The sequence below is a fragment of the Palaemon carinicauda genome, chromosome 26 (assembly GCF_036898095.1).
Source record: "Palaemon carinicauda isolate YSFRI2023 chromosome 26, ASM3689809v2, whole genome shotgun sequence".
Classification (NCBI taxonomy): Eukaryota; Metazoa; Arthropoda; class Malacostraca; order Decapoda; family Palaemonidae; genus Palaemon; species Palaemon carinicauda.
In genome coordinates this window covers 71,721,105-71,733,604 of record NC_090750.1, presented here as the reverse complement: position 1 = coordinate 71,733,604, position 12,500 = coordinate 71,721,105, and the positions used below count along the sequence as shown (strand labels likewise).

The 12,500-nt window shown below is 32.9% G+C and overlaps 1 protein-coding gene across 7 annotated transcripts in view; it reads right to left on the bottom strand.

The window, feature by feature from the left end:
* GABA-B-R2 (gamma-aminobutyric acid type B receptor subunit 2) overlaps positions 1 to 12,500 on the bottom strand; it is a 241,978-nt gene that overhangs the window by 139,093 nt on the left and 90,385 nt on the right. For all 7 annotated transcript variants that reach the window (XM_068349726.1, XM_068349729.1, XM_068349732.1 and 4 more), the window contains exon 2: positions 35 to 166. In XM_068349726.1, the coding sequence (XP_068205827.1) occupies positions 35 to 166 (132 nt within the window). The remainder of the gene's footprint in view (positions 1 to 34; positions 167 to 12,500) is intronic.

Genomic DNA, 12,500 nt, shown 5'->3' with positions numbered 1-12,500 from the left:
TCCATACCAATAACATCATCTAATTAGTACTCACCTGAGTATCATTCCAAACCACATGAAGCTTGTAGTTCCGAAGAACCGTAGGATGTTCGTTCACATGTTTGATGGCCAATTTCAGTGCTGGCATCACCCCGCGTCCCAGGGATGACTTGGGGCCTTTGCCCACCTGTAAGGTAAAAGAAAGACAAACGATGAGTATAACAGTTATTGTTGTTGTTGTTGTTGTTGTTGTTATTATTATTATTATTATTATTATTATTATTATTGTTATTATTATTAAAATTATCATTGTTATTATTTTTATTATTATTAATGATAATTATTATTATTATTATCATCATCATCATCATCATATTATTATTATTATTATTATTATTATCATTATTATTATTTTTATTATTATTAAATGTAATTATTATTATTATCATTATTATTATTATTATTATTATTATTATTATTTTTATTATTATTAATGATAATTATTATTATTATTATTATTATTATTATTATTATTATTATTATTATTATTATTATTATTATTGTTATTATTAAAAAAGTCATGACCAACAATAAGATAATTCAAAATTATAAATAGTAATTGAAACAAATTTCTGCTGAAAGCAAAGTTATTTAGGTTTAGATTCGGTTGAAGTTTTTCTGTGTAAAACGTTTCTAACAATCTTAGCTGGGTCTCAAATCGATCTTTATACAAGATACTAAAATCAAGATTAAACTTGGTGTTACACACTCCATGACAATGTTCTCTTATAGAGAATTGAGAAGGCTTACCCAGTGGTAGAAGGGTCCTCGAACTAAGGCCTCTATGTTTAGAACCTTTGCACAAAGAGGCCTTAGTTCGAGGACCCTTCTACCGCTGGGTAAGCCTTCTCAATCCTCTATAAGAGAACATTGTCATGGAGTGTGTAACACCAATTTTAATCATCTTGATTTTAGTATCTTATGTAAAGCTCGATTTGAGACCGAGCTAAGATTGTTAGAAACATTTTATAGAGAAAAACTTCCACCGAAGCTAAACCTAAATAACTTTGCTTTCAGCAGAAAAGTGTTTTAATTACTATTCATAATTCATTATTATTACTTATACTATTAATTATATTATTAGTAATTATTATTATTATTATTAATATTATTAGAAAAATACTTTTTTTATATATATATAAAAGTTCAAGCTTGGGGCTATTAATTCTATGTTGAATAGGTTGACATAAATCTCTTTCTATAGTTTATTTATGAAAGATCCATTTTACTGTTGTTGCTGTTCTTAAAATATATTATTTCAATTGTTCATTACTTCTCTTGTGGCATATTTATTTCCTTATTTCCATTCGTCACTGAGCTATTTTTCCTGGTTGGAGCCTTTGGGCTTATAGCATCCTGTTTTTCTGACTAGGGTTGTAGCTGGGATAATAATAATAATAATAATAATAATAATAATAATAATAATAATAATAATAATAATAATAATAATAATAATAATAATAATAATAATAAGTAAAGAGACTGAACCCTGAGTGAATCAAGATGGTATAAATTGAAAGGCAGGTGAATGATGGGCATGATATGAGTCGAAGCTAAAGGGAAATTTTAGTTATGAAGTGTGCATAATTATGAGAAAAGTGAAATAATGAATGTATTTGCATAATGACATAAATAAAAAAAGGAATTAAAATGGTGAGTGACTCAATAACATGATATGAATAACATAGAATAGAGAGCAATGTTGAAGAAATAAGTAAAAAACAACACATAAGTAATAAGAAGGAAAATTATCATTTTATCAAAAATATCATACAAGTAAAAAGGGAACTTGAATAATGATTAAATGATATGAAATAAGTAAGAAAATGCTTAAATAATGAGTGAATGAATAAGAAGAAATGCTTCACATAACGAATAAGATCTGTATGCAAAACGTCTTTTGTTTACAGTTGAAAAAATTATTATGAAATAAGTATTATGTATACATTTATTTCACCAGAATGTTCTTAGAAATAACGATCTACATTGCATGTCCAATAAAGGTTTGGGAAGTGTACTTCAATATTCATGCAGATGAGAAAAAAATACTACTTGGTTTTTATTACAGCTTTAAAAAACTATAGATTTCAGATAAGACACATTTCAGGACATACATTAATAGGAATTATGTGCTCGTTTTCTCTCGTTCTTCGATCCCCTAATTTTAGAGAACGCGAAGGACCTCATACATAGCATAATAAAATATAGGTTCCTTTATTGCCTTCCAGAATTGGAAGCCTCGCTAATGAAGTGTCTATAATCATGGCCAGCAACATAAAACAGATAAATGTCAGCCGAAGCCTATTGGCCCTCTAGCGGAAAAGAAGGAAATGTCCGATTCTAACGGTGACTAAAGCTGGTTACTTGTGTTTGACTGTTGAGTCGAGTTATAGGGGTTTAGAAAGTTAAAATTCTATTTGATTAAAACATGAGGAGATATACTCGTTTTGACATACCGAGAAGCAATTGATCTATTTCTAGGAATAGGAATAGATTCTAAACAACGATAAATAACTGAAAATTTGATTGTTAATTTTTATATAGGTTTCTTAACTGTGTCTTGTATTGCCAACAACTGTTCACAGTCACAAGTTTTCTCTTATAGCTTGTCTAAAGAACATTTAAATAAAAGACGGGTGAGAAATATGGTATTTGAATACACAGTAATTCTGTGAATATCTGACACAATAGAAAACATAGAGAAAGGATATTTAATGGTTACCGAAAACTGAAATGCTGTTGCAATCTTATAAATATCTAATGCATATATGAAATTATTCCATAGAACTTAACCCCAACCACATACATACATATACTTACATGCTATCTTATAACTGTATGCATGTTTCATACGTATATGTAGGTCCATATAAACCACCCATCAAAGATATGAAATAAATTTCCAAATGGAAATAACTTCCTGTATGGCACAGTACTTCAGAGACAAGGTTCGCAAGGATTAAAGTTTAATGAAGTTTAAACGAACGCAAAATGTGAAATGTGAACGTATTCGAGCAGCATTGGGGAGAGATCAAAAATAAAAGTATACACGACAGAGACACAGTGACCTTTTGATGGCTGTTCCATTTACTGATGCAATGGAATGTTGATGTGAACGAGATATAGGTGACGATAAAAGATAAATATCCGAAGTGGGAATAAACTTCATGCTTGGATCTAGAAGCTCTGGAATTTTTAAATACTCGGGCTACCTAAATTATTTATTTATTTAGTCAGGCTGCGTAACTTTTTCTTTGTATTTTCCGCTCAGTAAGTCTTGGCTCATATATTGATATTGCTAACTTCGGGTCTCCCTTTGCGATATTGAAGGAAATAAACAAAGAACAGTATTGATACTGTTGAATTCCTAAGAAATCCATCGATCAGAAAAACTGTGGGTTAATCTTTTTAAGATATTAGAAAAAACCATTTACAAAATAAGAATTAATTTTCCTAAATAGGACAATTGTGTAAAGGAAAAAGTGTGTGCTTGGAAACCTACATCCAAGAGGGCAACAGGAGAAAAGTTGATGATTATAAACAAAAGTTGAAAGAATATTTCCCTCACATTTATTATATATGATACTCAGATTAAAGAAAAAAAAAGCTATAAGATAAATAAATGAAGAAACTGTTTCTTGAACGCTTTACATTATATGAAATTTCTACCCTTCTTCCAATCTTTCCCATATGTTTACTTTCCTGAAAATGTATCAGGGCATGGTATTTATACATCCCAACAGTTGTTTGTATAATTAAAGTATTGTTTTATCCATACAAAATATACCAATACAATGACTGTGAAATAATGAATAAATATAGACGGATATAAACGAGTACACACACATGAACTGAAACACATACGTTATATGTATATGTATGTATATATATATATATATATATATATATATATATATATATATATATATATATATATATATATATATATATACGTATGTGTTTTATATATATATATATATATATATATATGTATATATATATATATATATATATATATATATATATATATATGAGTGTGTGTGTGTGCATAATCAGAAAGGAAGAGAAAGTAGGAATATAGTCTTTAAGGAAGACTTTTTCGAGAGTCAACAGAAATGTTAAATCAGATGGAATCTTCTTCGTCAAAGCAAATTGAAGCTAACCAAGTGATAACAAATGTAATAAGAATTCAAGATTCTTCATCTCACCCACATCACGTGCATTAAAGACAGATATTCGACTTCGGGTTCCAACGTAATATATCTCAAACAACGCACTATTTACTGTATATCTTTTATAAAAAGTGTATAATAACTGTATCTGTATATCATTCATCTCGAATGGTCCCATCCTGTTCGTAATACTAGGCATGCAGTTATTATTATTATTATTATCAAATGCTAAGCTACAACCCTAGTTAGAAAAGCAGGATGCTATAAGCCCCGGGGCTCCAACAGGGAAAATAGACAGGCCTTCTTCATGAGGTTCAATACTACCCAGTATTCTAGATGTTTTATTCCAGCTGTGACCAAGTTGTGGAATGATCTTCCTAATCTGGTAGTTAAATCGGTAGAACTTCAAAAGCTCAAACTTGCAGCAAAGGTTATGTTGAGCAGGCTGACATAAGTCTTTTTATAGTTTATGTATAAAAGATCTGTTTTATTGTTACTGTTTTTGAAATGTTTTATTTTAATTGTCCAATATTTCTCATATCGTTTATGTATTTCCTTATTTCATTTCCTTGCTGGGCTATTTTTCTTTGTTGGACCCCTTTGGCTTATAGAATCTTGCTTTTCCAACTGGGGTTGTAGCTTAGCTAATAATAATAATAATAATAATAATAATAATAATGATAATAATAATAATAATAATAATAATAATAATAATGATAATAATAATAATAATAATAATAATAATAATAATAATAATAATAATAATTTACACCAAAATAGAATGTGATCTAATGGATTAATCCTTTGTTTACATTCCCCTCACACTAAAGTACGGATGTATTGGAATGAACTAGAGCATAACACAAAACTATTTCATAAATTCCTGAACATTGAATATCGACGTAAAGAAGCCTCATCAATTTCCAGTGTATTACCAAATAATGATTACTGTTTTGATGTAACTTAGGGAATCATGTGTTTGATGGCACATTCCTTGGTAATACCTGTTCGCTAAAGGTTTATAACACTTATAACAATAAATAGTTTCTGTTTTAAGTTTTCCTACTTATCGTTTGTCGTAAATAAAAATAATCTATTCTGATAAACAACAAAATTCTAGGATGGTATGATGATCATGAAAATAGATTCAAATAAATACATTCATTTCAACGTGTGTGTGTGTGTATATATATATATATATATATATATATATATATATATATATATATATATATATATATATATATATATTTATATACCTATATATATGTTATATATATATATATATATATATATATATATATATATATATATATAATATATATATATATATATATATATATATATATATATATATATATATATTTATATACCTATATATATGTATATATATAAAAATATAACATATATATATATATATATATATATATATATATATATATATATATATATATATTTATACTGTCTGTATGTGTAAATATATACATAATTATATATATATATATATATATATATATATATATATATATATATATATATATATAGAGAGAGAGAGAGAGAGAGAGAGAGAGAGAGAGAGAGAGAGAGAGAGAGAGAGAGAGAGTGCAGACTCTCCCTTGTAGCAAAGTAGTCCCTCCACTTGTCTTCCTGTATCAGATCTCCCGCGCGATCCTATCGTGTGGGATCCCTCTCCCTAAGTTCCGGCCAACAAAGTGGACTCCTAAAACCGGTCATTAAAACGTATTGCGGAACTCTTTTGTTTTAATTCCCATTTATGAATTAGGGGACGTTTCATACCCTCCGCGTTTCCAGAATTCTTCCATTTTCCATTTACCCGAAAGTGTCCCTCTTTCAAATCGGTAATTGTCTTCCCGTCCCATTCAAGTGTAATCGCTTCCCATTAAAATATTTTCGTTTATCCTTTCCCCAGATTGAATGATGCCAAGTTGTTGCCCAATGTTAGCATGATTTTACAAAGGTGTGTGAGTTCATAGTTTTTTTTTTTTGTTTTTTTTTTTTTGGTGTCCCCTGATAATACCTCGCGCACAAATCTCTTCTTTGGACGTGAACAATGCGTAAATTGGATGGAGAATGGTGGTAATTGAGAAGTATTCTTTTTTTTTCTTTTTCTTTTTACTGTCTTTTATCTTTCATTCCGTGACAATGAGTCTTGAGAGAACATTGAGCAACGGCAGTTGCCTTTTCATCACTTCTCCTCTGATGAAACTTCCCACATCACAGACTGCCATTTCCGTTTTTACTCAAGATGAAAGTGCGCGTTAGATTTTATTTGCCTTTCATCAAATGCTGCAGCACGTTAATAATTATTATTGCTTTTATTCTATTGTGTATCTCTACTTGTATATTCTTTTCTCATGTAATTTCTGTTTCTATTCACATGGTATATCTAATCTGAGGTAACATAGGCCTAAGGCATTTATTGAAGTTTCTTAAGTACATCTACGTTGCCCCAGAATGTTTTTCTTAAAAAAATCATGTGAATAGCTTTCACAGCGCTGGTCTACAAGGTGCAAAACAAATAGCTTCACTCATATTCATCTTTTGCTCTACCCAGGATATATTTTCCTCATTCCCCCTTTTTGGATTTTACGGCATTTCACATCAAAATGTGTTCGTATCTCAGTGACTCCATTCGCCGTATAAAATTCCCCTATTCTCAAATATTGACAAAACGGAGTTACGACTCGATATATCGGAATGTTTGGATATTCGCTTGTTTGCTTGGGCGCCGTTGTTTCTTTTTTTATCGCTCACTTCGTCATACCCAGACGCAACCCGACCAGCATAGGTAAAGGCCTTCCTGTCCAGCACGTCTGTAACAGTTGCCATCAATTGTCGTATCCCACGTGGACGGCCACGCAACATACGCTGATTGGACTCGCAAAAAGGGAGGGAAGCAGGGAATGTTGTAATCTCAGAGAGAGAGAGAGAGAGAGAGAGAGAGAGAGAGAGAGAGAGAGAGAGAGAGAGAGAGAGAGAGAGAGAGAATGGGCTATCAACACCGCGATTAAGCTGGACAATGGGGCGTGGGGAAACAGGCTCTTAGCCAGAGCATGTGTTTGTCCTAGTGTTTATTCACCTGATTTGATCTGTGTGGGATGCGAGGCCTTGGTTCCGCTTTGAAGGGCTGTGATATCTTTATTGAATACTTGTGTTTAGGTGAAAGGCGTAAAGATTAAGCGAGCTTATGGATTAGAACATTGATATCGATGTAGGCCTATAGTTGGAGGATGATTTTCTGTTCGCATGCCATGCTGTTTTCATTTTCAACTGTAACGCTTTCTTATCAGAATGTCGCATATATGATAGGAAACTTCTGATGCATATAGTAACATTACTGCTACTAGTAATATAATAGCAATAGTGAAGAGTTGGAGACCCACGCCTACATGGCTGAGGACTATGAAGTGCGAAGTAGGAGATGGTGAATTGAGAAGTATTGAATTAAAAGCTCAAGGAAGAGACGACTGGCGAAATCTGAGGCCCTTTGCGTCGATAGGCGTAGGAGGAGATGAGGATGATGATGAATAATGTTTATCGATATGATAAATGAAATTGATAGCAATAGTGATAATAATAACAATAATATGTAGGATAACAAGAATAATTTCAGTCAGCAAAAGACGTCAGACGCTGTTCTCATTACTAAAAGACAGTATTATCACCTCCTCTAATAATATTAGTCAGCAAAAGACGTCAGACTCTATTCTCATTACTAAGAGACAGTATTATCACCTCCTCTAATAATATTAGTCAGCAAAAGACGTCAGACGCTATTCTCATTACTAAGAGACAGTATTATCACCTCCTCTAATAATATTAGTCAGCAAAAGACGTCAGACGCTGTTCTCATTACTAAGAGACAGTATTATCACCTCCTAAAAATATTAGTCAGCAAAAGACGTCAGACGCTGTTCTCATTACTAAGAGACAGTATTAACACCTCCTCTAATGATATTAGTCAGCAAAAGACGTCAGACGCTGTTCTCATTACTATGAGACAGTATTATCACCTCCTCTAATGATATTAGTCAGCAAAAGACGTCAGACGCTGTTCTCATTACTATGAGACAGTATTATCACCTCCTCTAATGATATTAGTCCGCAAAAGACGTCAGACGCTGTTCTCATTACTATGAGACAGTATTATCACCTCCTCTAATGATATTAGTCCGCAAAAGACGTCAGACTCTGTTCTCATTACTATGAGACAGTATTATCACCTCCTCTAATGATATTAGTCCGCAAAAGACGTCAGACGCTGTTCTCATTACTATGAGACAGTATTATCACCTCCTCTAATGATATCAGTCCGCAAAAGACGTCAGACGCTGTTCTCATTACTAAGAGACAGTATTATCACCTCCTCTAATGATATCAGTCCGCAAAAGACGACAGACGCTGTTCTCATTACTAAGAGACAGTATTATCACCTCCTCTAATGATATCAGTCCGCAAAAGACGACAGACGCTGTTCTCATTACTAAGAGACAGTATTATCACCTCCTCTAATGATATCAGTCCGCAAAAGACGACAGACGCTGTTCTCATTACTAAGAGACAGTATTATCACCTCCTCTAATGATATCAGTCAGCAAAAGACGTCAGACGCTGTTCTCATTACTAAGAGACAGTATTATCACCTCCTCTAATAATATCAGTCAGCAAAAGACGTCAGACTATTCTCATTACTATGAGACAGTATTATCACCTCCTCTAATAATATTAGTCAGCAAAAGACGTCAGACGCTGTTCTCATTACTAAGAGACAGTATTATCACCTCCTAAAAATATTAGTCAGCAAAAGACGTCAGACGCTGTTCTCATTACTATGAGACAGTATTATCACCTCTAAAATACACAGCAAGATTGTGATGGAATAAGATTGGACAAAAGAACGAAGCCGAGACTCACTCCACTTCTTTACAGACTGCCTGTTGCTCTTCGAAGTGAGGGGAATACTTTATTGCAGATATATTTAGGAAAAAAAGGGAATTGCATGCAAGAGCATGCCATTAGAACCAGTATATTCTGTTTTGCTTGATATATACATGCGAATCGATGAGTGCTTTTTTTAATCAAAGCATGGTCTCTGTTTTTGTCTCCGTCTCTGTCTGTCTGTCTCTGATTTATTGTTAACTTGTTCACATCATTTATTTATTATCTTATTTCCTTTCCTCACTGGGCTATTTTTCCCTATTGGAGCCCTTGGGCTTATAGCATCTTGCTTTTCCTACTAGGGTTGTAGCTTGGCTAGTAATAATAATAATATAGTGACACTACAGTGAAAACGTATTTTCAATTTTTCTATGCACCACTAGAGGCTCTGGTGGTAAATATGTGAACCGATTGTAGCACCCTCAAATCATCTCTCTCTCTCTCTCTCTCTCTCTCTCTCTCTCTCTCTCTCTCTCTCTCTCTCTCTGCAACCGAAAGTGAGTCAAGATATATTTACGATTCATGCAATTCCATTTTCCAATGCTCAGTGGATTTCTTGTTCTCTTTGCGGTATTGGAAATTTGTGTCAGTGCCCTAAAGAATAACAGGTTGTTACCTTCAAATTCTACGTTTTCATTGACTTGACTCTAATTCGACAATAACATAAGCAAAATATCGCGTAATTTGCCTTTTCATAGAATTTGTATTAGCATATGGACATTATGTATAATGTGTATATTGACTTTTCAAGTTAGATATCTACAAACTTTAATAGAAAATATCTATCGGTACAATAAATCAAATGCACTTTCTATATAACCCCGCAATGATTAATACTTTTAGGTTAAGCTGTTTCCACAGCAAGTTTTTTTTTTTTCTTTAGCTAAAACCAGCTTGTCAATATGACTTGATATTTTTTTTTTATCAATTTGTTCAAGTACATTTGAATTGCTACTTTTCAGCTTAAAACATACTACTATAGGTTATGAATATGTCATTAAAAATCATACATATTATTTATCTTTTTCCTTACGTTTTCAATCGCAATGACTGAGGTAAAAGTAAACTGTATATTAATGACAGGAAATTTGTCTAGCTTTTTTTTCATTGTGTAGAAATAATAATTTAAAAACTTTATTTATCAGTAAAATTATTTATCGTAGCATAATATAGATAATTTTGTTTATGGATAACGGTAATTCTACATTTAGACCTACAGTATATTTTTACATTTTAGTTTTATATATGTAATTTGATAATTAACAACTCGTGAGAAGTTATGATAAATATATGGAGCAATAATTTACACATATCCCTCATAAAAAGTCGAGAGGCAAAAATAAAGTTACCAACTGTCAGTTATACATCCAAAAAGATCTACGAATGAACACCGATTACCATTTATCATATTGTAAGATCATAAGCTACTAGATTCAGCATCAGTAAATAACCATAGATACTCAAGTCACAAAACCGATGGAGGAAAGCCACTTTCGAAGTAAAGCTTTTTGAAGATGGCTTTATAGGCTAACTTCCACCAATGGAGACATTAAAGACTTGAAACATGGGCGTAATGCTTCTGTTTACGTTAATACGGGAAGCATTACGAGTATGGTTGGGGTATAACCCTTGATCTCGAAGTTTATAAGTATGTAGTTAATTCTAACATTCAAGCATTCTACACAGCATTCTTGAAGTTTTATTACAGCTAAGACCAGAATGTGGCATGAAATGTTTTTATGGTGAACAGGCTGACACAAGTCATAGTTTATGTATGATAGATTCCCTTTAATGTTGTTACCGATCTTAAAATATATTATATTAATCATTCATTACTTCTCATTTAGTTTGCTTATTTCCTTTCCTCACTGGGCAATTTTACCATGTTGGAGCTCATGGCCGTATAGTCATCCTGGATTTCCGTTCGTTCGTTCGACCATGCACCAAGAGCAGTCCACGGGCTCTTGCAGAAGGTAGCCTTTTAAGTGGTTTTCCACTTAGCTAATAATAATAATAATAATAATAGAAGGTAACAACAGTTATCACTATAACTTCGGAATCATGAAGTGCAATTAAACCTAAGGTTTCTATAGGCGCGCCGATTTTTCGACGAATATTTTTGAAAATTGAGTTCGCCCTAAGTGATCTCTGGCACCGTGTCTTTCACGATGACAAGTTGTACGGCAAAATCTTAAGGAATAATGTTGATATAGCAATTTAAAATCAAGTTGCTTATAATTAAAGATCTTTGCCACATGAGTAGCGTATTGGACTTTTGAATTATATTTACATAAGTTATTTTAGTTATTATTCGCGTAATTATTCATTAATGTTGAATTAATTTCATGCGCCTGGCAGTGTTGCAGCAGCGTTGTGATCCTTGGAGCACGCTGTGTCCGTGACGTCACGTGATGCCAACACCAACAGGTGGAGCAACGAACGTGTGTCATTTACAGTGCTATATTTCCCCGTGATTTACCGTTTTTCGGATGTTCATAACTCACCGTAACCTTCATAGAGCGTTGTGATATATCTGAAGTGTTGTCAAAATGCTATAACGTGTTAGTTATGTAAATATTCGTGCCACCAACTTAGCAAAGGCGAGAGAAACAAAGTGAGCTTGCTTACAAACCTTGCATACAGACAATGGCCTTTCTTCCAACTGGCTCGTCTCACCTCGCATTATTTTAGTGACATTTAGTCACAGTTCGACGTAACAAGTCAACATTCACGTTGTGGAGTAAGTCAATGTTACGTTTATAGATTTGGATTTGTATACGAAAGGATTCCACACGGGCATGAAATTAAAATGTTTACTGTTGGGACAGGGTACCGAGGTGGAACCTGGAACCCGAGGGTGCCGAGAATGTAAAAGAAGAAAAATGATGTCAGGACTATTCCCTGGTGAGTGTTAAACTAAATGTTAATGTATTTTGCTCTTTTATGGTGTAGAATATTGAATAATGAACGACAAATTGAGGGATTGTAGAAAAAACGAATTTTGCCCATAGGCCTAGGCCTATAGCTGTTCTCCGTTTTGAGATGTATGTATGATAGCGTCTACCTGTATGTATGATGATGACTGACTGATATCAGTGTAAAGGGGTTTCAGGGGGTCATTAGCCCCCTTCCCTGTTAGGTAAATAGGTAAGGACGCGGCCTGTAGGTTAGGTTAAAGGGGAAAGTTTAAGTTAGTCGGTGTCCATTATTTATGCACGCTGGAGGAACTGGCCGCTGATATACAAAGGCCCCGATATTTTTCTGTTTTATGATTATTTGACCCACTCCTATCTTTGGAGATTTCCTTATATTTAGATCAATTTTAAAAGT